Source organism: Astatotilapia calliptera, chromosome 20 (assembly GCF_964374335.1).
Source record: "Astatotilapia calliptera chromosome 20, fAstCal68.1, whole genome shotgun sequence".
NCBI lineage: Eukaryota > Metazoa > Chordata > Actinopteri > Cichliformes > Cichlidae > Astatotilapia > Astatotilapia calliptera.
In genome coordinates, this window is record NC_137441.1 from 33,195,227 (window position 1) to 33,220,805 (window position 25,579).

At 45.8% G+C, this 25,579-nt stretch overlaps 1 protein-coding gene across 7 annotated transcripts in view; it reads right to left on the reverse strand.

Annotated features, from left to right (window-relative positions):
- Window positions 1–807: 807 nt before the first annotated feature.
- The window catches only part of rerea (arginine-glutamic acid dipeptide (RE) repeats a), a 130,529-nt gene continuing 105,757 nt past the window's right edge, over window positions 808–25,579 (reverse strand). For 4 of the 7 annotated variants that reach the window (XM_026153750.2, XM_080295448.1, XM_026153749.2 and 1 more), the window contains 14 exons: window positions 24,132–24,231; window positions 23,344–23,442; window positions 16,335–16,415; window positions 7,353–7,515; window positions 7,138–7,230; window positions 6,395–6,594; window positions 6,055–6,216; window positions 5,847–5,960; window positions 4,373–5,751; window positions 3,513–3,735; window positions 2,692–3,412; window positions 1,742–1,912; window positions 1,452–1,632; window positions 808–1,352 (listed from right to left, as the gene is read on the reverse strand). In XM_026153750.2, the coding sequence (XP_026009535.2) occupies window positions 1,319–1,352; window positions 1,452–1,632; window positions 1,742–1,912; window positions 2,692–3,412; window positions 3,513–3,735; window positions 4,373–5,751; window positions 5,847–5,960; window positions 6,055–6,216; window positions 6,395–6,594; window positions 7,138–7,230; window positions 7,353–7,515; window positions 16,335–16,415; window positions 23,344–23,442; window positions 24,132–24,231 (3,721 nt within the window). In that variant the 3' untranslated portion in view covers window positions 808–1,318. Of the gene's footprint in view, window positions 1,353–1,451; window positions 1,633–1,741; window positions 1,913–2,691; window positions 3,413–3,512; window positions 3,736–4,372; window positions 5,752–5,846; window positions 5,961–6,054; window positions 6,217–6,394; window positions 6,595–7,137; window positions 7,231–7,352; window positions 7,516–16,334; window positions 16,416–23,343; window positions 23,443–24,131; window positions 24,886–25,579 lie in introns of those variants that run through there. The other 3 variants (XM_026153755.2, XM_026153757.2, XM_080295449.1) reach the window with 2 other exon arrangements.

Genomic DNA, 25,579 nt, shown 5'->3' on the forward strand with positions numbered 1-25,579 from the left:
GACCTTACACCTCCTGGAGGTCAAGTGTCGGCAGGCCCCCCTCTAGTGTCACAGTGAACATTATTACAGCCTAGGTGGAGGATGGCTCAGTCGGATTTGAGCCCTGCAACAAACACCGATGACGGGACGGGGGAAAGAAAAAAAAGGGGGGGGGGGACATTTAGAAGACAAACTAGAACAGACTCACAGCCACTCATTCACACAACAAAAACAGTCCTGTCAGGCTCCTGTTACAGTGAACACTGTTTAAAAAAAAATCAAAGCAATTTCCCCCCCCAAATTTCTTTCATTCAGCCGATGTTTCAGGTGACCACATATCCTTTAAAAAGAAATCCTAAAAGTAGAGGATTCATTTGGCTCTTAAATAGTAATTTCAATCAAAATGGATAAAATCAGCTGAGCTCGAGGACGCTCCTTCAGTGCAAACTCTTTTTTTTTTTTAATATCTTCCCTCCATCCTCAGCGTGCACTCCACAGAAGCGCCAGCGACCACGGTGTCACTTCTTCAAGTGCTTCCCCCATCGTTAAAAGTCCACACGCCGAGTTCAACCGGCCGAGCGTGGAAGGCGATGAATGGATGTGGTTGGCGTGACAGGCTGATGGTTTACATAGTGCATGTGTGGCTAAATCTAAACAGTGATGTCAGAGGAACGTCACAACGCAACCGTAACTCTCAGAAACTGCTCGTATAATGCCATGGTGCTCCCCTCTGAAACAAGGGATAATGCTTTGAAACAATTATAACTGGAGGTTGAAACGACTTGGTTTGGAGTCCACACCTAGTAATAATAATAATTATAATAATAATTATATGTTTATATATACTATTTACAGACTCAAAAACACCATGCTGTAGCTTTTCTTAAAATTATGAAAAACCTCCAACAATGTATTAAAATAAATGTTGAATTTAAGATAGCACTTGTTATTTTTCCATAAATGGTCTGACCGGTCTCGGCTTTTTCTTTTTTTTTTTTTGTTTGTTTGTTTTGTAATAAGCACAGTGTCTTGTTCTAGCACCTACAAAAAAAACATCAGGGAAGCTTGTCATGCAGGAGTCTTGAGGATGTTGTCACTACTGGCTATATACCAAAGAAAGTCAATGTCTTGGAAAATAATAATTAAAAGAAAAGAAAAGAAAAAAGGTCCTCGACATGAACAAAAACAAAAATCTCAGGAGAAATCTCAGACGATTCACTTGGCTTTTTCTGTTCGTCAAAACTGAAAGTGTTCAGAGGATCCTGAAGAGCCTCTTTGAAACTGCTCTGTAACAACTTCCTGTGTCCTGCACCTGTCAGTCGCCGCCTCCCTCGGCTCGTTACAGCTGCTTGTCGCTCTCCTTCTTCAGTCGACTGAAAGGACAAAAGAGCAATGTTTTAAAATTAAAAAAAACAAAACATAATCAAGCATGCTCAGAAAACCCGACTACAACAATAATTAGGATAAACTACCTGTAGTAGTCCTCCTGGCCAGGCAGTGGTCCTCCGTGCATGTGATGGTGCCCGTGCAGCCACTGCTGCTCCATGGCTAGCCTCTGGAGCTCGGCCGACTGGGCGTGCATGGCCTGCAGCTGATGGGCCGCCGACATAGTTGGTGGAATACCTGCTGGTAGGTCCCGTGGGTATGGAGTACCTGGAGGAAGACCCAACACAGAAAATGTGATCAGGCTCAGACTGATAGATGATAGAAGCTCAGACTGATAGATGTGAGTAAGGAGAGTCAACACTGGCTGAGAACCTACCAAAAACTGGGTGTCGCAGCATCTCGTGTTCGTGCGGCGGCTGGCCCAGGAGAGGGTTGGGGATGGCGCCGGGTGGGTAAGGGAAGCGTGCCAGGTGAGGTCCGGCCAGGGGATCTACTGCCAGCGGATGGCCGCCGGAACCTGGAGGACACACAAGACATTCACCACCACCTTCTGGGAGTCAGAGTCTTAGGTTCAGGGTACACTCATTACAAGATAGTGTATCACACAGCATGCTACAGACATTAATGATACTCAGCTTAATGTAACGTTACTCCTCAAGGTTGATTTAAAGACTGCAGGGACTACGTTACTATATTTATCCATTGTAAAAAATCTGTTGGCTCTGTCAGTAACTTACGGAAGATATGACTTCCTGTCATCCAGCCTGTCAGTGATGTACACTACATTACAGTGACACTGATCACAAGTCCCTTTGTTCAGTCTTTAATGAGAGGAGTAACAAATTAGTGCAGTACATATTATATATATATATGTATATAAATATAAATATATAAATGATACAATACCATGACAGATATGCTCACTTCGATACTTAATACAATATATCATTTGTTCATTTCACTGCAACAACTTTGTCAAAACATCTCTTTCCTTTTAAACAACATCAGAATAAGTGCAGATAAATGGCAAAATTTCAAACAGCAACATGCTTCCTGAACTCAAAAAGCAGTCTGGCATCTGTTATGTTTAATCAAAATGTAGTAATTAATACTACATAACCAAAAATACAATATATATATTTATTTCAGAGTGATAACAGGTTAAATTGACCTGTGAGTGACTCAGAGCTCTACTTTTGGTCTTCAAACATTTAATTAAATAAAGTATCTGTTCATTCTTAAGTTGTCATCTGTAATTAAAGCTTCTAAATTCAGTTTTTAATTTCACTGTCATGCATTTATGAATTAAGCAGGGCTTTCGTTTACCTTGGTGTAAGGGATCTTGCTGGTGGAGGTGGAGATGGGAGTGAATATGTGAGTGCTGGTGGTGGTGCGGCGTGACATTGAACATCTGCAGACGAGCGATGGGATCATTGGCCACTGTTGCCATCCTCTCTGCATGGAGTCTCTCTGCTGCCAGCCTCTCTGGGTAGCTCATTTCTGGGCGCAGCTGGGGCCCCGCAAGGGCTAGCCGCTCACGCTCTAATGGGTTCAGGCTGGGATGAAAGGAGGCGAAAGGGTGAGGGCCGGCCATGGGGGGCAACGTGATGGCCCCGTGGCGAGCAAAGTGTTCCATGGGGTTTGTGGAAGGGTGGAGTGTGTCCATCTCTGGAGGCTTGACCTCAAAACCAGGTTTCATCCTTTCCCTCAGCTCCCTCTCGCGGATTTCCCTCTCGCGCATCTCCCGCTCTCGAAGCTCACGCTCCCGCATGGCTGGGTCAGCGTTGTATAAGCTGGGCATGTGATAAGCTATCAGCGAGTCTGCGGGGTTGAGTGACACAAAGAACGGGTGGTTTCGATTGGTGGGGGACATGACGTGGGGCCGGGCATACTCGCTGAGGGTGCGTAGGGCGGGTGTGTCGGGGCCAATGTAGGGAGGCACAGCTGCAATAGTAGTCGGGGGACCGTCGAAGGGTGGACGCATGTGGGCGGGGCCGGCCATCTGAGGTTCGCTCATTCTGCCTTCGTGAGATGAACTGGAGGCTTTCTGTGAGGAGAGGAACATCATGCTTAGTTTTTCTTACTTTTATTTTTTTTAACGAAACCAGTGCGAAACATAAAAGTAAAAGAACGATTACACCACTCACCGCGGCTCTCTCAGCTTCCTTTTCTCGTTCCCGCTCTCTTTCTCGCTCCTTTTCCCTTTCCCTCTCTCTCTCTTTTTCCTCCCTGGCTTTCTGTTCTGCTTCCCGTTTGGCTTTCTCCAGAGCTTCCTCTCTCTTCTTGGCCAGTTTAGATGAAGCCAGGGGCGTGAAGTAGAAATCGGTCCGAGCACACGAGTTGTACCCCCGGTCCAAGTGCTTGTAGAAACTGTAGAAACACAGACACAAAAATAAAAACGTTAAAATAATGTCTTACGTTCATAAACTGACATTTGTTTGGAGGAAAAAAAAAAAAAACTGATAAAAGAAGGTTTGATCATCATATCCATGTGAAATTTTGTGTACTGAATGGCAGGATAAATGATGAAAACACCGCTGGTATTAGCTTGCATTAGTCCATGTTTTAAAAGCAAACAAACTCCCTCAGCATTCACTTTTCCTGCCACGCTGAGCCTATAATAAACTCCTCATTGCTATTCATTGGCAGTCTGAGAGTCACTTAAGCGGGAGGCAGCAACACGTACTCATATTCGGATGCTTCATACACTTCCATCTCACTGTAATTAATCTCCCTGTTTTCCATCTCTGATAATTCCGAACCATCAGCTACTCAGAGCTCGAGGCTAATTGTGGCCTTGGATGCCTGTTTTGCAGAGGACATTTGATTAGTTGCCTACATTAAAGACTTAAAACCTGAGGGCGACTCTTTGTTGGAGAGCTAATCAGTATCCCCTGATAAGAGAACAGGCAGACTACTGATAAACAGCCACCTGTGCAGGTGTATGTTTTTCTCTTTTACAGATGTTTGATGTTCTGTTGTTTGCTCAGGCTGTTGACAGACGTACCGTGCTGATTGGCTGGCATGGCTGGGCGTATTGACGACTGTAGGCTCCGGGGAGGGGCTTCTCTGCGGGGGTGGCGGGCTCTCTGGCTCTTCCGACTCGTCCAAAGGCTCCTCTTTGATGTGCATGGGTGGGACTGCTGTGGCCGGGCCAGCACAGGTGACAGAGGCAGGAAGTGGCATGGAGATGGAAGAGGATGGAGCCGAAGAAGAAGGAGGCTGCAAGCCAGGCATAGAGTTTGATGATGATGGGGGAGGGGCGGTTGGAGGTAGAACTGTACTGAAAGGATGAGATGAGAAAGGTTGCTGAGGTGGCCCGCTGGGATGTGAGGCTGCTGCGGAGGGTGGCAGAGGAGGAGCTGGAGGAGGTTGGTGGCTGGCTGAAGGTGGGAGGCTCTGTGACTGGGTGAGAACTGGAGGCTGGGCTGGGGGAGGCTGAAGCTGCTGGCCTTGAGGCATGAGCTGGAGGGGAGGCGGATGTGCTGATGGAGGATGATGGTTGGATAAAGAGCTGAGAGGCTTGAGGGCAGGAGGCGGAGGCAGGTTTGAAGGCATCTGAGGGAATGGAGGTGCCGATACGTGGGGCGGGTGTTTGTGAGACTGTGGGTTGGGTATCTGAGGGATGGGTGTAGTTGGCGGGGGCTTGATGTGAGGCATAGATATTGGTGCGGGGGGCAAGGGCTGCTCTCTGGGAGGCTGGGCGCCGCTCTGAGAAGATGACTGGGACTGAGAAGGAGGCGTGTGAGCCCTCTGTTGTGATTGGCCAGAGACCGGCGGGGGTGGGACCTGAGACGGACCCACAGGGAATCCCTGAGGGGTGATGGAGTGAGGGTGAGCCATGTGTGAGGGGCCCGGCTGCAACGGGTGAGGCATGGGAGGCATGGGTCCGTGATGCGGGCTGGGTAATGACTGAGGTGGAACTGGGGGGCCAGGAGGCAGAGCCTGAGTCATAGGTGAGTGTGGAGAGGGAAGCCTTTGAGGGTGCAGGGATGCTCCTGACTGGATTAGAGACATTGGGCTTGCCTGGGGCAGAGGCTGGGGAGGTAGAGAGCTGGAGGCTGCAGCAGGGGAAACCTGCGGAGGCAGTGAGGGGGCTGAGGTTGTGGGTGGAGGGGGCGCCGAAGAGGCGGCTGAGGTGCCCGGTTGACACTGGATGACTGGAGGGTGCTGGCTCTGCAGGAGCTGCTGCTGTTGGGCAGAGGAGTCCGAGTCGCTCTCATTGTCACGGGGGCTCGGGATGCTCGGCGAAGAGCTCCGGTTGTCCTGATCAATGTCTTTAGGATCACTACTGAGCTCCTCGTTGATGCTCCGCCCATCAGAGCTCTCGCCCTCTCCCTCTCCTTCTCCCTCGCATTCTGAAGGCGAGTCTGGCCGACTCAGCTCCTGTGGGCACAGAGGAGAAGAAAGGAAGCGCATCAACACACCAACTACACAACCTCCCCTTAACACATAGAGATAACACAAGCAAGCAGACTCACTTGTGTCTTGGACTTTTTGGCGTTGGCCCTCTCGGGCTCCTCTGTGTCTGAAGCTCCTTTCTCCCGTTGCCGTTTGGCACTCTTCATAGGTGAAGGAGCTTCCTCTTTAATCTTCTGTGGAGCAAAAGCAGCAGAGACACAGAAAGTATACATTACAGAGGTGCATGCAAGGAAAAACGAGGAGTCAGCGACTCTCTGCTGTACTTACTTTGCTTGGCTTCTTCATGGAGTCCGTCTTGCTGTCGGTGCTGTCAGTGCTGGCTGCGCTGGGTGAAGTACGTCCGCTAGAGCGCAAATCCTCGTTGGTGGGTGAGGCTCGGCCATCAGGACTGGCTGTCTGCTTCTTACGACCACTACGTAGCGTCGACATCTGTAGTTTGAACGAAGGAAAATTTAGCCCAATTTATAAAACTTTCAAACGTTGAATAAAATAAACATTTGGTTTGAGATTATGAGCTTATTTCTTTGTAATCTGGGTCTGGATTGCTCCAGGGATAAATCTCAGGGTATGGTTCCTAAAAGTGAAAATAGAAGGATAGCTGGCGCACCGAGCCTCGGTTCCGTCGGGTCCTCATGCTATGCTTCCCGCTGAGTCCATCCTCTTCCTCTTTGACAGGTTTGAACATAAATGGCGGAGGGTCCACGGGCTTCTCGATGGGGGGCAGCTCACCGTACTTCTTGAAGTGAATGCGGCAGTCGGTGCACAGCAAGATGTTCTCGCGGCCCCCGTGGTGCCAGTCCTTGGAGGCTGAGGAAAGCCATTTACAGTTGTGAAATAACACAGTCACACAAGCAGAGAGGCACAAACATCACACAGAAATCATCTGACAACCTGCAGTAATACTGAGGAATACAGGCACCACCTTAAAATAATTTCTCCTTTCAATATTTAACAGAATAAAAATGTTTGTACTACAGGCGCTAAATCAATGTCTAATCTGTCCCCTGTTTTATACCCCATTTAAACTCCCAGTAATCTACTAATAAGAGCTTGATGGGTTAACACTATAAAGCCAAGTTATTAGCCACCCTTGCTTGGATGGCAGAAACGTCAGCGTGTTCAGATGGGAGCCAGCTGTGTGCAAAGAGGGGGAAGGATAATGAGGTGGAGAGAGTGAACGAGCTGTGGGTTCATGTCTGATTTGATCAAATTAGTCCTGACATACTCTGATGCCCATCTGTCACACAGTGCTGTGTTGGGTGGGCTCACACCGATCCCAAGACAGGACGGGAATAGCCAAGCAAGTCCGTATGACGGGTGTGCGCACGAAAAAGAGATGTGGCATCTTACTGGTCGTGAAGCAGTGGCGGCAGGCGTAGCCTTTTAGCTCCTGTTCGCTGTCTTCACTGTCAAAGTCATCTTCACTGGCTGAGCTGAGGTCCACTAGAGAGAAGAAGGAAGGAGAAAGATACGTCACATACATCTCTTTACCGACCAACGAGTATATGTCAGGCCAGGCCGTCCCCTCTCCTCCCAGCTGCCACCATGACGTCAAAGCTACGTACAGAACTCGCTCGACGGCGGGCGTGAAGGAGTGTTGACGGGAGTTGAGGCGGTCCGTGTCTTGATGCGGCGGAAGACGGGCTGACGACGGTGTCGGCGATGGGCTCGACAACTGGCCGCCTCGGGAGTCTTCTTCCAGTAGTAGTAGAAAGTAATCAGCTCTCCCTGAAAGAAGACGATAAACAGGCACCGTTAAAACAGGCAGTAACATCTTAGGAACGCAAACGAGCGTCTGTGATAAGGGGGAGGATTCACTTTTGATTGCAAAGAGGTGAAATATCTGCAGTTAGGTGGAATGAAATCTGTGGAGGATACACATTAGCAGTGGGTGCTGCGTTTCACAGTGAAAGGCCATGGAGCGGGTCAGTCCATGCCAGGATTTGTAGCTGGCTGGGCATGTTTGTGCTGCGGCCCTGTCTGTCCCAGGATTAGGCCAGGAGACTCACTGAATGCAGGGATATTAGGATCAGTGCAATGGTGGCTGCCTGGGTGGCAGGAGGTTGAATGGGAACAAAAGAACATGTCAGGCAGAGCTTTGGCGCTACAAATAGGGAGTGAAATGGCTCCTCGCCCCTTCACTGGAAGAGTCAATTGAACTTTAATCAAACATTCGGAGGGGTGCGCTTGCCAGCGAGCGGGGCGGATAAATCCAGTGTACAAAAGGCCGTCAGGAAATCAATACCCAACTGAAACATTAACACATGCAATCATGGATCAGAAAGCACTTTGCTGAGGCAGCCTGTGCATATTAACTGCAGCTTTCCTGCCACACTCGTGAAACACAAGCCCTAAAAATTGGCAACAGGAGTCGGTGGCAATTATGTAGTTTCCTGTAAAGCTTCGCCTTTTCTGCCTCGCTGTGAACTCTCACTTGTTAGTCATCTTCCACTGACTCTATAACAAATTTACAAAAGGTGCAGTGTGTGTTCGCAGGGTGAGCAGTAAGTCACCTGTAATCTCAAAAGCCCCGAGGGCACCCAGCCACTGTCTGAGGTCTGTTAAACCGCTGTTCAACAAAGCTCCCAGGGTTTAATGGCTATTGATTGTTTTCCTTCTCTGCTTCAGCCGAGAAACTTGACATTAATTAGTCACACCATTACTCTCTGAAATGCATTAACAGCTTTTCAGCAACAGCCTGATATCGTCTATCAAAATGTAGCGAAACATGAAAAAGGAGGAAGTGATTTGATGAAATGGCTAAGAAAAGCCCCCCCCCACTTTAACAAAAACAGAAAATAAAGCCAGTGAACCGTAGCACACGTACACATACAATGTAACTCTTAGGGGAAATTCATATCTACCAGAGCCTGCAGGATCCACCTTATCAGGCAAAGCAGTGCTGGAAACATTTACTGAGGGTGTCTGAGCTCAATGAAACCTCCTCACATTTCAGGGTAAATTAAGGCACTACACCAGGAAAACCACTGCTCCAGCCGAAAACAGTCTCAAACCCCACGAGCTGGTGGAGGTTTTATCTGGATTGGTGGATGGATTCCACATGCAGTGGGCTTTAAGATAAAAAAGCACATGGATACTGATTATATTATCACCTAAAAGCTACATTATGCTGCTGCCGTTTCAGTCGGCGACAGAACTTTGTGGCCTTTCTTGTGCGCCTCCCACTTCAACCTGCCAGCCAGTTGGGAAGGGGAAGGGCGCAGGTGCTAACTGAAAGAAGGCGGGCATCCTGATGTGAAATCTAATTGAAATGTGCAGATCAAAAGTGTCGAGTGGTGCCGAGCGCTGGCTTTGCTCTGTGCTTAATGACTGTTCTCAGCAGTGCCTCTCTGCCTCCTCGCTGCGGGTTGACAAGTACACGGCCTCAGCAACAGCTTGGCAGACACAAGGAAAGGTCACCCTGCCTCTCCATCACTTACGCTGTGTCAAGTACCATTACATTAGGCAGGGGCTAATGAAAACATTAACTTGGGCTTTTGAATGGGAATTAACAGGTGTGGTGATGAGCTGGTGCAGCTAGATGTAAATAAAAAAGAGGAAAACAAGAAGCACAGTTCAGCAAATTCAGTACAAACATGATGCAGTGGAAATGTCTGCAAGTACAATAATATCTGTAATATACACAGATTTTAAATTTGAATGCAGCAAGTATAGCATGGTTAACTAAAACTAGGTTGCAGGTAACTAAAATGAATTAAAAAAAATAGATGTTTGTGAACCTAATTCAAACTAAAATGAAAATAAAGAGAAAATATCCTCAATTTTAGTGTTCGGTGTTTTTTTTGTTTTTTGCCAAAACTTGCCTTATGAGGCTTTGATATACATGTCCATTAAGACTCAACTGCTTTCAAAATCTCCTGTTTTTAAAAAAAAATTATATCTGTGGTGACTTTCCGAAATCTCGCTTCAAACTGAAATGAGCAAACCTGCACTGAAAACTAACTGAAACAAGACTGAATCCAAAGCAAAAAAATCACAACAAAATAAAAATAATAATAAAAGCTCGTTCAAAATCATAGAACTGTAATAACTGTGTAGTGCAGTCGCACTGATAAAGGAAGGACTGTGAGCACAGTGAACGTGTTGTGCAGAGAAACAGCCCGATGTGAACATGCTGCACGTGAGAGAAGCTTTGTGCAATACATTTGTGTCACAGTGAGACTGACAGATTTGGGTCCTCTGAAGTTGTGCAAGTCCCGTCTCTCACACCGACTGAAGACTTTTCTGCATCAGAGCCACTTTATCATGCTGCCACATGCCCGCAGCAACAATTTAACTCCAGTTACCTCGCAGTTTATTCTCCCCGTTTGGCCGTTGTGGAAGCAGGTTTGTGTTTTACCTACTGATGCCATGTCTTTTTCCCCTCCCTTCATAAAATTAACACGTCCATAAAAGAAACAACTAAACAAACCTGCATCTAAAACAGCTGAAAGACAAATTTACATAGTCCCAAGGCTTCTGCAGCATAATTTTCTCCCTAGTCCACTAAATCGCTGCAGAGCGGCACAGAGTGTGCTGCTGCTGCTTTGCAGAACATGAGATAGTGACAACATAAGCTCAGTATTATTAGGCCTTTTAGGCTGCTTCCATCTGCAGGAGCTTTCTGGCCAGTGGATTATCCAGCAAGGGAAGGGCTTACCCTCATATCAGGGCGCTCAGGCCTTCCGTTCCAGTTACTGCCACTTAAAATGGTCATCTACATAAAGATGTGCAGTTATTTAAAAAAATATGTTCATAGTGATTGTTGTGCTATCGCTTTAAATTAAATACTTGCAGTTCGAGTTCATAAAGCATGCATATAGAGATGCGTGACTTTTGTATTTTAACCTTACTGTAATATTATTCTCACAAACAGCTGCTAACAGAGGTTAGCAGGTGACGAAATTAGGAAAATTCCTCCTGAGGCCAGATTTTGACTGAAAGGGTTAACCACTTTAGGCTGCAGTGTAATTGTGGGTGGGAGCGCTGGTTGAGGGTGAGCTCGGTGGTCGTATGTACACGGGTAGAGCTGAGGGCGAGGGCTAAACTCGTGTATTTACACCCTCATCTCCTCTCAGGCCCAGGCCTGAACAGATGGTTTCTGTTTTTCCTGGCAGATTTGTGACAGAGCCACAAAAGGCCTCTGCTTTGACATGAAGCCAAACGGTTAAGGCCGTTATTGGCAAGAGCAGGGGAAGGAGGAGAGAACAGGGGAGAGCCGAGGAGGGGGAGGGCTGAGTGCCGAGGAGAGTCGAGAGGGAGGAATATAAAAAAAAAAGAAAAAAAGAAAGCCAGCAGCGGAGAACAATGGACAATCAACACTGAATCCCAACCACAAACCAGTCCTGAAAATCTCACAGCAAATAAAAATCTCTGCTAAAAATTTAAGGCGGTCGGGGAGCAGAGAGGGCTGGGAGCGTGTGATTTCTAGGTTCTGGTGGCTGACAGCGAGTTGCGTAAACAACCATTAGTGCAGCATGAACCTGCGCTACTCCTGCTTCCTCCACAGCCTGCAGTCAGAGCAGGGAGGACTGCTTCCTGCTTCATTTCAGTAAGGTGAAAGGGGAAGTATTTCTGAGCTAAATCAAGCCAGGGCTTAATTATACATGAGCTGGACCTGTGGACTCCCAACTCTTCCGTCGCCCATGACAGACTGTCTGGAGCGTGCGCGACTTCGCCATCATCCTCACCATGAATGTAACTGGAGGGCGTAACTTTATGAACGTGTATGTGCTTCAGTGGGTTTGTGCGTCCCATTTAATATGTTTCAGTGAAAGTTTATTTTAGAAATTATCAGGATTTTTATTAAAGTTGCCGAAATGGTAAAGATGACAGAAATGTGCGCTTCCAAACTTTTTATATTATATGCAGCCAGTGACACCAGAGTCTAGTTCTGGATTTACAAATTTCCAATAATAAATAAAACATCGTTATGTCAGGTGGAATAAAAACTATTAGTGCTTAGCGTTACCAAACTACACTTTCCCTCCTTGCGTCATTTATTTGTGTTTGTGTTGTGTGAAACTAAATGACAAGGCCAAATATTTAAGCTACTAGGCACATGTACAGTATGTGATGAATTCAAAAACACACCTACACCATAGCGATGCCTCAAAAACGAAGAAAGACTGAATAGTGAAAAGATCTTGGCTGGTGGAGCGGGGTGCATGTGAAAGGCGGCTAAATAGACAGCCGTTCCCTGCTGCGCAGCGCCTTTCTGCCGGAGAATGACTGAATAAGCTCTGCTTTCACAGGTCAGGGATGCACATGCTGAAGAATCAGCACTCGTGTTTTTCCTGCTGTAAGCGATTTGGCCAGTGAAAGCAGATTGGATGGCAACAGTGCCTTTTTTGCTGGAGGGTCGATCCTGCGTGTTCTGCTGATAAGCTAGTCTCCCCTCCCCTAAAAAAAACAAAAACAAAACTCACAACATGAAGCCTACCAAAGAACTCAATTACACAGGAGCTGTGGCTCTCTGGGCTCCGTCTATTAGGCTGAAAAAAGATTTTGCCTACACTCAGCTGCGCTAAATTGCCTGTGGTCTGTTAAAAGAACATCAATACGTGCTGGTTGAGCTTCCATCAGCCGGCAGCGATTTCACTGCCTAAACAAGTTATATCATTTACCAAACGCGGAAGCTGTTCTGTCACACCGCCGACAGCTGCTGCCAACTGGACCAGGCTCCTGTAGTTTGCCGCTGGTTTAATTAGTGTTTCAACCTAAGTATTTATAATCACACTCATCCCCGAAGTTCTGGCTGCTGAGCTGAGGACATGGCAATGAATTCAATGCGACGTTTGTACAGATTGTACCGGGGCAAACATCTGCTGCGTGAGGTTGTGTTGGGAACACCGTTCTCCTGTTGGGCGTCCCATAAATGACAGGGCCTTCGGGGACCGAGTGGTTCCTTTTTTCTCCGAGAGAAGAAGATGCTGTAAGGAGCGCTCGGCACATCGCCTCCTTTAAAAATCAGACATACAGCTCAGATCTAGCATCTCTGTGTGGACCTGAAAATTAGCGCACGCGCTAGAATGATAACAAACTGCAGGAAGCTGATAAATTAAAGCTCCAATAAACTCACCAGTTGGTGTTGGATGCTAACTGTTTGCTGACTGAGAGCGCTTGTTCAATGCGTGACGTTAACAAGAAGAAAACGCACACTGTGGCTTCACCTGTGTTAGCTTTTCTAATGCGCTGCCAAAGCACCTTTCTGTCTTTTTCCCGCTCTGTGCCAAAAACAAAGCAGGAACCAGCAGCATAAAAACGTCTCACCAAATCAGTTTTAGCGTTTTATCTCCCCCCCCACCTTTCCTGCCCTCTACGTCTACACGGATTACAGCTGACATTCTGGGCTGTAACATTACTAAAACGACACCACCATCTAATATATATGACCGAACTACAATTACGGAGTCGTCTTGGTGATAATGCTAGGCCTTTATGAAGTTAAATATTTAAACATGGAGCAAAGAGAAACCAGTAGGGAAGCTGGTAGGGAAAGAAAGCTCTCACACACACTCAGATGCTTTTGTCCTATGCCTGTAAATTGTTTTACACTGCTTCACTGACTTTATTAGATTAAGGCTGCTCTGAGTTGTATTGTGAAACACTTTCTTGATCTAGAAATATAGAGTATAATACACTTATGTGTGCATGAAGTAAGTAAATTACCAGTGTTTTCATGCAATTTAAAATCTCACAGGACGCAAAGAGACAACCTGTACTGAATATAATTTCAGGCATGAGTTGCTTTTACATCAGTGTTTTTTACGCTGTCATGCATATTTTACTTTGCTGAGTAACACTGTTGTCTGCACACTGAAAACAGTCTGTCTTTAAAGTAGTAAAAGCCCAGGTATTGCAATACGTTCTCATTTGCAATCTGCTGCTGCTCGTGCTGTACCCTTTTCCACCAGTGACGTCGTCTGGGCTCGGTCCTGCAAGGAAATGGGCCAAAACTCTCTAATTTGATCTAATTTTCAGCTGTCAATTTCTCTGTCGAGCTGCACGGCAAACTAAGCAGTCGCCGATTTAAATCAGTTTGGCAAACACCGTCTGTTGATGTTCTTTATGAAAACGCTCCCAGTGAAAATATCAGGCGCGTAGTTATCTGTGATCTACCATTTCAGCATATTCGGTTGTTTAAACACTGAAGGCAGCAGATCGTGTTCCATGACGTCCTCTCGTGAGTGAAGGAAATGGTGGCCAGTTGCAGACGGTCAGGCGACACACCCACCCACTTCCCCCTGTGGGCCTTTATGTGACTTTATATAAGGCATTCCTGAGTGCTAGTCGGGCCTGGTGTGTTTACACAGCGCTGGGTGCTTACCCTTGGCACTGGCTGTTCGAGCCGTGCTGACGCTTCAGGGGCAGCGCGGCTAATAGGAGCTAGCGGGAGGAGCAGTGAGGGCCGGGCGCGCGGTACCGGACCTCTGGGCTTTGTGCTGTGCGCTCCGCTCAGGACTCATACATCTTCTTTCATGCAACTGGAATAGTGTGTGTGTGTGAGAGAGAGAGACTGGAGATAATGGGAAAAATCTCTGTTATTTCCCACACCTAAAATATCTAGAGATATTGTTGTTCTCATGTTCTGGAGATCTGGGATTTGGGAATGAGGAGGGAGAAAATAAATGGGCACTTTCCTCCGGGTATTAGCTGGCACTTGCTCCGATCAGCCAAGCAGCACAAAAACAAGCTCAGTCATAAGCAAAGATGTAAAGTCTGTGTGAAAACACAGACTTTACTGGCTCTTTTGAGCCAATGCCCATTTTACTCCCTTTTTTCATAGGACGCTACTACCCTCTCCGTGCTCTCCCAGTCATCTTTTCATATTTAAAGGCCAGTTTATTTTCCATTTGCAGGGGGAAAAATTAATCTTTCTCTGCTCTGTGGTGGTGGCAGGCCCATATCCTGGAGGAGGTCTATTACCTCTCCTGCCAAATAGACTCCCCCCTCCAGGTTGAAGTGCATTAATACCTCCTTTATAGCCAATCAACTGGACTAGTCATATATTTCAAAACCAGTAAAAATAATTGAAGAAACCCTCTGCGAGGAAACAGTATTCATACACTTTAATCTCTTATTCAAGAGACTCAAATTGGTTTTGAGGAATAAAGTATGAAAAAAAAAGTAGCACAAAAGGAGACGACACTAAAGAGTTGGGGTGTAAAAATATTACAGGATATGTTGCGGGTTTTAGAAAAGGAGGGCTGACGTACCCTCACCTCAGAGCAGGCGAGGAAATGAAGCAGATGAAAAGTATGACAAACACCTTTGATTTTCCTTTGATGTCTGTGTCAGCACTATATCGGCACACTTCCAGCAGGAGCAGCCTCGCAGAAACAGCAAAGTCTGCACTGTTTCATGAATCAAAATGTATATCTAAGAATTATTTAACAGCCGAGTCTAAAGGCTTTGAAGCAACATGAACCTGTTCGCTCTGCAGCCAATTACAGGCAAAATAAAAATGCAGGTCGAGCCCTTTACGAGGTTTTATATCTAAAGAAGTAAAAGCACAAAAACAGTGTGGCTTCTGTGTTTTGTTTCCAACACAAAGTTCACACTGAACGAGGTGAGCTGCTGTTAATCATTGCCAGGCCTGAATCTGACCTGTTTGTACTGTGGCACGGGTCACACGGACGTTCAATAACGATTACGACACACACCCGCACGAAGAGCAGGGAGCTGCTGACAGGAGGAAATTCCCTCTGCTTATGTACATAAATAACACATTTACAAAGTGCGAGAGGTACAAAACAACTTTGGCAGTCAGTGACAAAGCTTTTGTTTAAAGGAGGCATACGATACAACCAACAGGAAGCTACCTCTAACCGCAGGCACAATAATCTCCAGTTGCAAAAGTTTGGAGTGTACAAACATTTTCCTCTCCAATCAGCTAAGAAGGAAACAATTCTCTGAATTTATAAGATTAAAAAAAATACTAGCTTAGGTTTGATTAAATGACAGTAATCAAAGTTATGGCCTTTGATTCTCTCTACCAGGCCAGACACAAATGTAACTTTGTTGATGTTCAAACAGTCACGTTTATTGCTTTGTAATCCTAGTGGAAGACATCGCATTGCCCTTTAGTTTGCTCTGAAAATGGCTGAAAGACCAAGAGAAGGAAAGGAAAAATCCCAAGTGCTAATAATAAAGCACTGTAGCACAAACATGAGATAAAGCAGGCTTCTCCACAGAGCTGACATATGCTGTAAACACAGTGGTTCAAATCACATCTGCACTACTTGTTTACTACTTGCTAACAGAGGGTGCTAATTAATGTTGAGTGTGTAACTTGCCTGGGAAGTACATTTAAGCTCAGGTTTACACTCAGGTGCAAACAAGTATTTTTAATATTAATATTATTATTTTCCCCTGAGCCTGATGTGATAATACTACGCTAGAGTTGTTGGCAAGCAGCGCTTCTTAACAATAAGGCCTCACAGCATTAAACTAAAACTTGCTTTCTGTAACTTACAAGGAAACTGCAAATGCTTCAGTTTCTCTGTTTTTGTATCAGTGGCACAGAGAGAAATAAACGAGCTTACCGTCTCTTTGTTGGGCAGCAGCTCTTTCCGGATCCTGAAGAAGTTTTTGCCGAACTGTCTCAACCCTTTAATGAAGCGCTTCTGCAATTTTTTTGCACAGAGGAAGAGAGAGAGAACGAGAGAAAGAGGGGGGGAGAGGGAAAGAAAAAAAAGAGAGCAGTGAGTATATGTTAAGTCAGCTAAAGTACCACAGAATAAAGTTTTCTGCTTAACACCACGACAAAGAACATTGTTTTCATTTCGCTAGTCTGCGGTCGTCTGAGGTTTGCTGTGTTTTTTATAAACCTCTACAGCCGTTTAAACTCCGGAGCAAACACAGCCATGTCAGGGCAAAACCAGAGAGGAAATGACAGGCAAGGCAGGGAGAGACGCTGAGATTAAGCTCGTCGTTTCACGAGCGCAGAACATACAGTTAGACAAACACGATCTAATGTGAAAACAAACACAACAGCAGACGTGCCAAACGTGTTGTTAATCTCCCAAGTGAAAGTTCAAAGTCAAAAGCTAAACTTGAAGATGCCTCTCTGTGCGTGGCACTCCGTTTCTAATTCTGTCGTTATATTTTGGCAATCTAACAAACCCCAGAAAAATTTAAATGTCCCCAAAAAAAGAATTCTTTCTAAGTGAGGTGAACTACACGATGACAGAGAAGGCTACTTTGTGACACTGGATTTAATCTGACATTAAAAATAAACTGAACGTCAACGAGAGCCCTTACCTCAATGTGAGCACAAAAAAACAAAAAGAAAAAACAATGTCGGAAAGCCCCCAAAAATCAGAGCAACCTACATATATTTCTTCTCCTTTAAGAGCCACAGACTGCGAGCCATAAAAAGCGACGGCTGAAAAACATTCATAACCAGCGAAGCAGACAACCAACAGATTTACTTTCTTGCTCCAGAGGCGAGCCCCGTTCCACAGTGATCTCAGCCAACCGTTTCCACCAAGTAACTCCAGCAAAAAAAAAAAAGAAAAGCAGAGAAAAGTCCTCGGGGAGCACAGCACAAATCTCTACGTCCACCCACAGGTAAAGGGAAAATTAAAGGGGGGTAAATCCACAATGTCTCCGACAGGACGTCGTTCTTCTTATGTTTTTTTTTTTAACAAGAAAGAAATAGCTTGTCACTCTCTGCTCTTCCACTACAAAGGGGAAGGCTTTACATGTGATCTTTCTGCAAGAGAGCCTCTGGTTTGCAGCAGGATGGAAAACCCGAAGTGGAGTCCTGTGCTTCATGTTAGTGTTAGGCACAGCTTTCATTTCAGCCTCTAGCACTGAATGGGCAAGCTTTACTTCTCTACCCACCCCTCTCACTCACACACACACACACACACACACACTACACACACACACACACACACACACACACACACACACACACACAGAAACCTAAGCCAATGCTTGCGACTGAAACTACACAGGTTTCTATTTCCTTGTGAGGAAACTACAGCATGGAGTGAGCCTGCACAGAGGCAAAACTAGCTGCCCGCCTGAGAGGGGAGCCAGGCTGACACAATTTGTGTGGAGAAAGGTCTTGGACACGGTGGAAAGGACACAAGTGGGCGGGAAAACCAGATATGGAGCCTCTCCTGTGTTGTCCGGAGTTCATTTTCCATGCCATGTACAGTATGTTATGCAACCACAGATTGTTTACATACCTCATTTTGGTGGGGGAACAAAAGCCAAATTTACAGAAGTAACGCAGCCTGCTGCGAAGCACAACTGTCTTTCAGGGAAAATTACAGGCGAGAGAGAGCTTTGTGAATTACTATACTTACGTCCTTAACACAAGCAAACTTGATATTCTCAAATTTTCCAGCTCTGCTTTGTTATTGTGCAGACAAAAACATAAAGAAAGAAGGCACAGGTCGAAATTAAACCAGACTAAACAAGCAAACACAAAAGGGCCTGATCAAAAAGCTAGTCGCGCTCAGCTGACAGCTTAACAAAACGGCCTGTCCTGTAAGTGTCATGAGACAGCAGCTAATTTGCATTCATCAGCTTGAAGGTGTAGCGGCTGATTAGCCAGTAGATGGAGCCGTCTCTAACATCAGCACCACATGCAACGGGAAAAAAAAAAAAATTTCCGACCACTCAAGGGGGTTAAGGGGGAGATTACTATTTACACTGTCACTCAAAAGCAGTCTAGAGAGCAACAGAGCACCGGTGGAAGGCCTATTTCAGGGTTTGTTTGACAGGCGCTGACAAAACCGAGTAAATAACCAGCTGAAGTATTAGCTTCACAAATGTTTGCGGGGGAAAAACAAGAGGAAAACTACCTGAGGATTCACAAATATTTAATAAACCTGAACCTGAGGTAGACCAGATGATAAGGTGGATGAGGGGTGAGGTGGTGCTGAGGATAAATTTCCATGTCTCAGCTTTACCTGAGCCTGCAGAGCTTCTACGTCAAAAATCAATTAGACCTGCCCGTGCAGCCTGCATCTGTCCTAATTATGTCACCTTAATTATGTTTCCCCCCCAACTGTACTATTTACTCAGTGCGCCCGTTCATCTCCACAGAGGAGCTGCATGCGTGCTCTCCCTCCCTCTCGTTTTCTTTCTCTCGCTGGCTCCCTCCTCCCTTCTCTACATGTCGGCTCCAGTTTAAGGCTCCATTTCAGCTGCCTGGGCTCACTGCTCTCCAGCCCAGCTAATAAATCATCTGCCAATCTGCTCCCCGAATCGCTCTGCCCCTGCTCCGATTGCTCCAGCCCTTGGTTGCTAGGCAACACAGCGGCAGAGGAGGGGCTCGGAGAGGCAGAGCAAGCTGAGCAAGGGGGGGGAGAGAGAGAGAGGGAGTGAGTGAGTGAGCAAGAAGGGGAGAGGGGGGCAGCTGGGTGGTGGAAGCGCTACCAAATAGCCATCCGCTGTGCAGAAACAACAGGCGTCTCTCTCTGAGCGTGTTCCAGAGCGCTGGCGCTTTTTACCCGCCCCGAGTTTCCGCCCCGAGTCCAACAGTGCACTATTGTAAGCCCAGAGAGGAGACGTAAAATAAGAAAAATAAGGAGGAGAAAAGAAAGGAAAAAAGGCATTAAATAGCCCTTTGTTGCGTGCAGGCACTTCCTGCTTGAGAGGTGATTGTTCGAAGCAGTAAAACTGGTTAAGATAAATGCAAACATGGGCGCAAAGATAATATCACAAAGACAGGCTCAGACTCAGACACACACACACACACACACACACACACACACACACACACACACACACACACACACACACACACACACACACAGGACATAATTCCCGCTAAATGTCTAAATGTCATTCCATAAAAACACTGACGCAAGACCAGCACAGCAGCAAACAAAGCTACTTCCACTCAATATGGAGTCATTATACTTGACTTGTTGTTAAAAGCTGACCTTTCCGAGCCTGCTGCGAATAAACCCAGAGGGCTGAGGGCAATCAGTCAGCTAGCCAAAAACAAAAAGCAAAGAAAAACACACACACACACACACACACACACACACACACACACACACACACACACACACACACACACACACACACACACACACACACACACACACACACACACACACACACACACACACACACACACACACACACGTCTGTTATGAAACATCAGCCCGTTACATTGGGCCTGGTGAGCAGAAAGGAAATCACAACAGTCTTGAATAGGGGGAACCGCACTGACAGACAAGAGACTACCCACATCCTCTTTGTACAGACACCTCACAGAAAGCACAATCTATGTAGATATGCTAAAATTTGCACTGTTGTCCCGCAATTACAACCATAAAGTATATTTTATAAGCCTTAACTTTTCTGTAAAAGACCTAAAAGTCACCCCGCCCTCAATTTATTTATTTTTTTAAAACAACAAATGTGAGAGTATCCTGATCCTCTGCAAAGCAAAGCAACATCCACTGCTTTCTTTTGCTTGCAGTGACACAAAAGGTGGCAGGAAATTCCAGCACACACCCATCCTGCCTGCTACTTAGTTATCAAACAACAACCGTCTCCTAAATAAAAGAAACACACTGCTGGCACAATAAAGGGAATAAATTTTGCTGTTGACATTAAACATAGCCTGCGGCACGGGAAACAGGGAGGTGTGTTGCATTTTATCCGTCTGCTGGGTGTCAGCTCGGCTCTGCAGGTTTGTATTCTACCACTGGGGGGCCGCTACTCTGCTCTTCTCCCTCGTTCCCCCCTCCCCACCTCGTTGCTGTCGGAGGCCCTGCTCCAGTCATCCATCAGCCCAAGAAACAGCCGGAGATAAGCCGCAACAGAGTGCAGCTGGCTGAGGAATAGACCTCCCGCCCTGCAGCAGTCGTAGATCAGCCTCGCTATCTGTGACGTGGCGACACACACGGCACGGCTGCTGCTTCTGATTGTTTATAGGGCACCTCCTGTTGGCCGGCGCATTATTAGCACCGCTTATTTACTAGAAGGAATGACAGCAGCCTCGGGTGAAGCCACATTTCATTATGATGACCTTCAGCAAAGTCTGAAGGGCCAGAAGGTGCAGAGGAATCAATTTACTGATAAAACAACTGGATTTCCTTTGAATTCTACAGACACACAGTGGATCTAAATGAATAACTTTAACTAAAATCAGCTCAATGTTACCTCTTTCGATCAAATAAAATGATAATAATCAGAACATATTTTATTTTTACGATTAATTATTATTACTAAATTAGTAACAACTAATTGAAGCTGCAGGAAGTCTCCAGTAAAGCCTGAAAACACTGAGGTACGAGTCAACTTCAAAGCTCAGTCCAAAATTTATTTGTGTATAAAGAAGATTGCAAATCTTGCAATTGTGCAATTTTATAAACACGCGAGATTTTTCTTGGGCGTAATCTGCAGTCATCGCCTTAGTCACACGTCAAAGGGTTTTGGTTGGCGCTGGCGTCAAGGTGATGGATTTCCGGTGTCTGACAGTTGCACTAATAATGTCACGGTGAAGGATTGTTCGGGGATTGACTGTCACAAATCTTTCTGGAGTGAAATAATGTTCTGTTCCTGCGAGAGGACAATAAAAATCAAACGACACTCTGCTTTGAGATGTTGTCACTTCGTCCAGAGCTGTAATGAAACGCCAAACATATGACTGTGGCAGCGGTCCTGTCGTTTGAATGTGTGTGTGCGCGTGTGGGGGGGGAGATTATTCGCATTTCACTCAAAGTTTAGAAGGTTGAGACGAGGTCCAGGAGTATATGCTGCTGCAGCCGTAATCACACGGAGGACAGGAGATGTGAGTCAAAGAGGGAGGAAGGGAAGGTGGCAAGTGACCCCGCAGACAGGCTGATTCTGTCATTTCAGCGGTCCCTGCTGTCACTTTTATTCACATCTCTAAGAGAATGGCTGGGGTGAGAAAAGAACAGGCAGGGATAATGAAGCCAGTCCTGGAGGCGACGAGATACAAGAGGGAGGAGGTGGAGGAGGCAGAAGAGCGACGGGGGTGATGATGAATAAATGAAGAGCAGCAGGGCTGGTTTCTGCGAGTACGTCAAAGTTGGAGCTGCATTTACACCTGTCCCTCAAGGCTGCAGGGCTGAAAAGGCACAAGTGGTGATCAGATCAGTGGAAGCCGTGTCCTTGGCCAAGAGTCAAGATGCTGCTTCCCCCCCGGGCGGCAGACGCTGTGTTGCAGGTGAAATCCTGCTGACTGCCTCCACCCGCAGACACAAAACGCTTTCGGGACAGAACATGGCAGACGCTGCGTACCGGACTCCCCAACAGCTCCTCGGCTCTTGTTACATAACGCCGTCAGCACGGTGAGATGAATCCGTATAAATGAATGAGTGAATGGAGCAGAACACAGAGAGCAGCGGGGTGACGGTTTCAGCACATCATCTCCCAGTGGAACAGCAAAATAACACAATCAGACACACATATATGTACATAATAATGGATGTGACTGTAATGGAATATTCGGTCTATTCAAATTGCCCAAATGATTTGCTGTGAGCTTGTTTTAGTGTCTGAGTCTCCTGCTGCCGAGACAGCGTTTCTTTGACAAGTGGTCTGTGGTCGACCCCGCTGTGGTCGAGTGTGGCAATAAAGCCTCCCATCACCGCGCCCCGTCCCTCGCTCTGATTACCTTTGCACAGCTGTGCCTGCCATCGGCAAGTGTAAATACGAACGCACAAATAAAAGGCAAACTCATAAGTAGTCCACAAAAAAGGAGGGCTCACTTAATTTGTTGTGATCCACCGCGGCCCTGCCGTGGGCCGAGGGTTTAATTTAAACGCGTCCGTCGTGTTTGATTACAAGACAAACGACGCCCATTCATTTCCACTGGATACGAGCTGGAATCAAAGTCTGCCAAGCGTCAGGATTACGAAAACAATATCACCGAGAGGAAAGGCTGATTCATTGAGGAGGAGGAACGACTAACAGCAGCCATTCAGCGAGAGAGGCGGGTGTTTGTTTCTAAGATCTACAGTCAGATCCTTCAGCAGTGTTATCTTTAAAAGAGCCCGAGTATATAAACATGCAGCGCAGTGTGTCATAACGCATCAAGGCCAAAGCCGGAGCGCTCAGTCGTTCTGACACAGTCTAATTTGGCGCTTTCATTCCCCTCCTTCCCACTCATGATGCAGTGTTTGATCAGGGAGAAGGGCTGCCATTTTCTGATCCCAGCCCTTCAACAGCTGTGCTGAAATTCACATCGAAATTGAAATGGAGGCAAACGTTACCAGCCCCCCTTTTTTCCCCTCTTCTCCCCCTTTTCCAGGCTTCTATGCTAAAGATTTATTCTGTGGGTGATAAACAGGATGCAGCTGCTCTTGAGCCTTGGAGGAGCTGGAAACTGACAAGTGTTTTTACTGATGTTTTGTGAGGCCAGGCCAAGAGTCTCAACAGCTCCCTCTAAAGTCAAACGGCAGACGAACAAGAGGCGCACAGAGTGAAATGAAATGACAAAAACAGCAGCTCGCTGTGGAAACCAACTAATATTTATGCAGCCCGTGTTATTTTTAGATCAGCACGCGTTTGCTAATGCGTGACAACATAAAAGAATGGCTCTCTTACCACTTCATCCTCAGACCAGCACTTCTCTATCAGTTTGGGTACCGGCTTTTTCACCAGACGCTGCAGAGCCTTGCCGGCGTCGTAGCTGCTCTCGTGAAGCTAGAGGGGAAGAAAAAACAACAACAACAAATAAATGAGAAAGCAAACAAACATAGCTTTTAAAAAAAAACAACCAGTCTCACTAAGGGCACCTGAGTAGTATCCGCACCTTTTAATGAGCTCAGAAAGCAACGCAAAAAGATTTTACATCCAGGTGTGACTGAAGCTGTTACTATAAATGAGAGGGATGTCACACACTAAAGACCCAAGACCCCAGCCTAGATATAACAACAATAACAGTGACAAAATCAATTGCCGTGCTTCTTTTAAGCTTTGTGTCACATTCGGCTGGGCGAAGCAGACAGCGCTGGAGCTCTTCCTCTGAGAATAAACAAGCATCACTCATTGGAATTGCAAATGGAGAGTAAGGTCAAGAGACAGTGACCTGCCCGCTATGTTAATTTTCCACTTTATAGATTTGGAATATAGATGCCCTGTTTATGGTGATTATAATCTCTTTCTTGCTCTCAATTCCTCCAGTATTCATTATCAATCCGACGGACAAACCTCGCGTTATGCCTAATGCACTGCCGGCTCCTGAGGATGGGTTTGCTGAAAAGGACTTATCACTGCAAATCACTGCACACTGAACGCACCGTACAAATCTCTGCGATTCATCGTTAACTCTGTTCATTTTCTGTGATGCACGCTCGGCTCGCAGTATTAAGACTTGCTGCAAGGCTACTTACAGTGTTAAGTGCGTTTAATGTAGTGTCATCTCGAGACGCTGCTAGACACCCATCTTCTGTTGAGCCTCCATCACACATCCCTGCGAAGGCAGCCATGCTCCTGTGGACGTGACACAGATGATGTAACGTTTTTAAAGGAAAAGCCACAAATCTAGCTAATCATTCCCACACAAACATAAGCAGAGGACACCTGGAAACAGTTCCTGCCATTCAAACGTGGCTACCCACATAATGTTGAATAAACAGCCTGCACACTACCTCAATATTGAAACACAGAGGTCACCTGACTGAACAAACATGATCGCGCAGTCCATTTATGTGCATATCTGCAATTATATGATTAAGTTTTAGAGTCAAACAAACATGTGATTCAAGTGCAGACTTTCAGCTTTAATTCAAGCAGTTTAACAAAAGTATTTCATTAACCCTTCAAGAATTATGACCATTTTCATAAAGTCGCATATTCATAATAGGGGGCCATGTATAAAATTTAACTGGACAAACTAACCCAGTATTAAATAAAACAGCTTGTCTGATGTGATCTCCCTGTTCTTGAGTGTAACCGGTGGTTTGCACCTTATTCTAAACTCTATGTGCATTAACGAAGACGTCTCTAGACTGTAGACTGACGATAAGCCAACCTACTTGAGCTCTTGACTCGGTTACATCTTACAAAGTTGTTTTTTGTAACCATGGAAATAATTTAATCATCATGCAGTTTAGTTGTTTTCTGTGGTCTTTCAGGACTTCTATCTCACTGGGCTTCACATTTAAAATGATAGTGAAAGGCTACAAAACATAATTTCAACACTTTGAATCGAATTCAGATATTATGTCTGCCTCATTTGTTAGGAAATAATAAAGATATTCAAAAAAAAGAAAAAAGGAGTGTTAAACAGTAGATCTACTGAATAAATCAGTGCTGCTGAAGTGAGATGCATTTTGCTGTAGTTTCAGCTTGTCGTGCACCTCTTCATTTGTGTAACCTGCTGTGGGTGGCACGCTGCCGGTATCGTGCCAAAAAGCAATCGCCTGCGAAAAACTGATTTCTGGTATTTGCCAACAAATGATTGTGGGAATTTAAACTAAATAAATGACTTGTTGGAGTGTAATTTGTCAAACACATCTCTCATGAATAATAAAAAAAGTCACATTGAGCCAGAAAGAACAGTAAGGCGAAGCTGCAGTTTGTGGCAAAATGACTTTTCTATATAGTTCCCTTCATTTATCCAAGTAAAAAGTATCACTGACATTTAAAAAATGTTAAAACAGAAACCGTAAATAGATCGTAACTCACAAAAGTTACTGCTGGCACCTGCGGCGTGCTCGTGGGCGCGCTGCACCTCATTTGTAGAAAACATGAACAGCTTTGGAAAATTTTACTCGCACGTCATAGTTTATAAATCATTAACAAAATATTGTTGTTGAAATTCTTGAATCACGCAAAA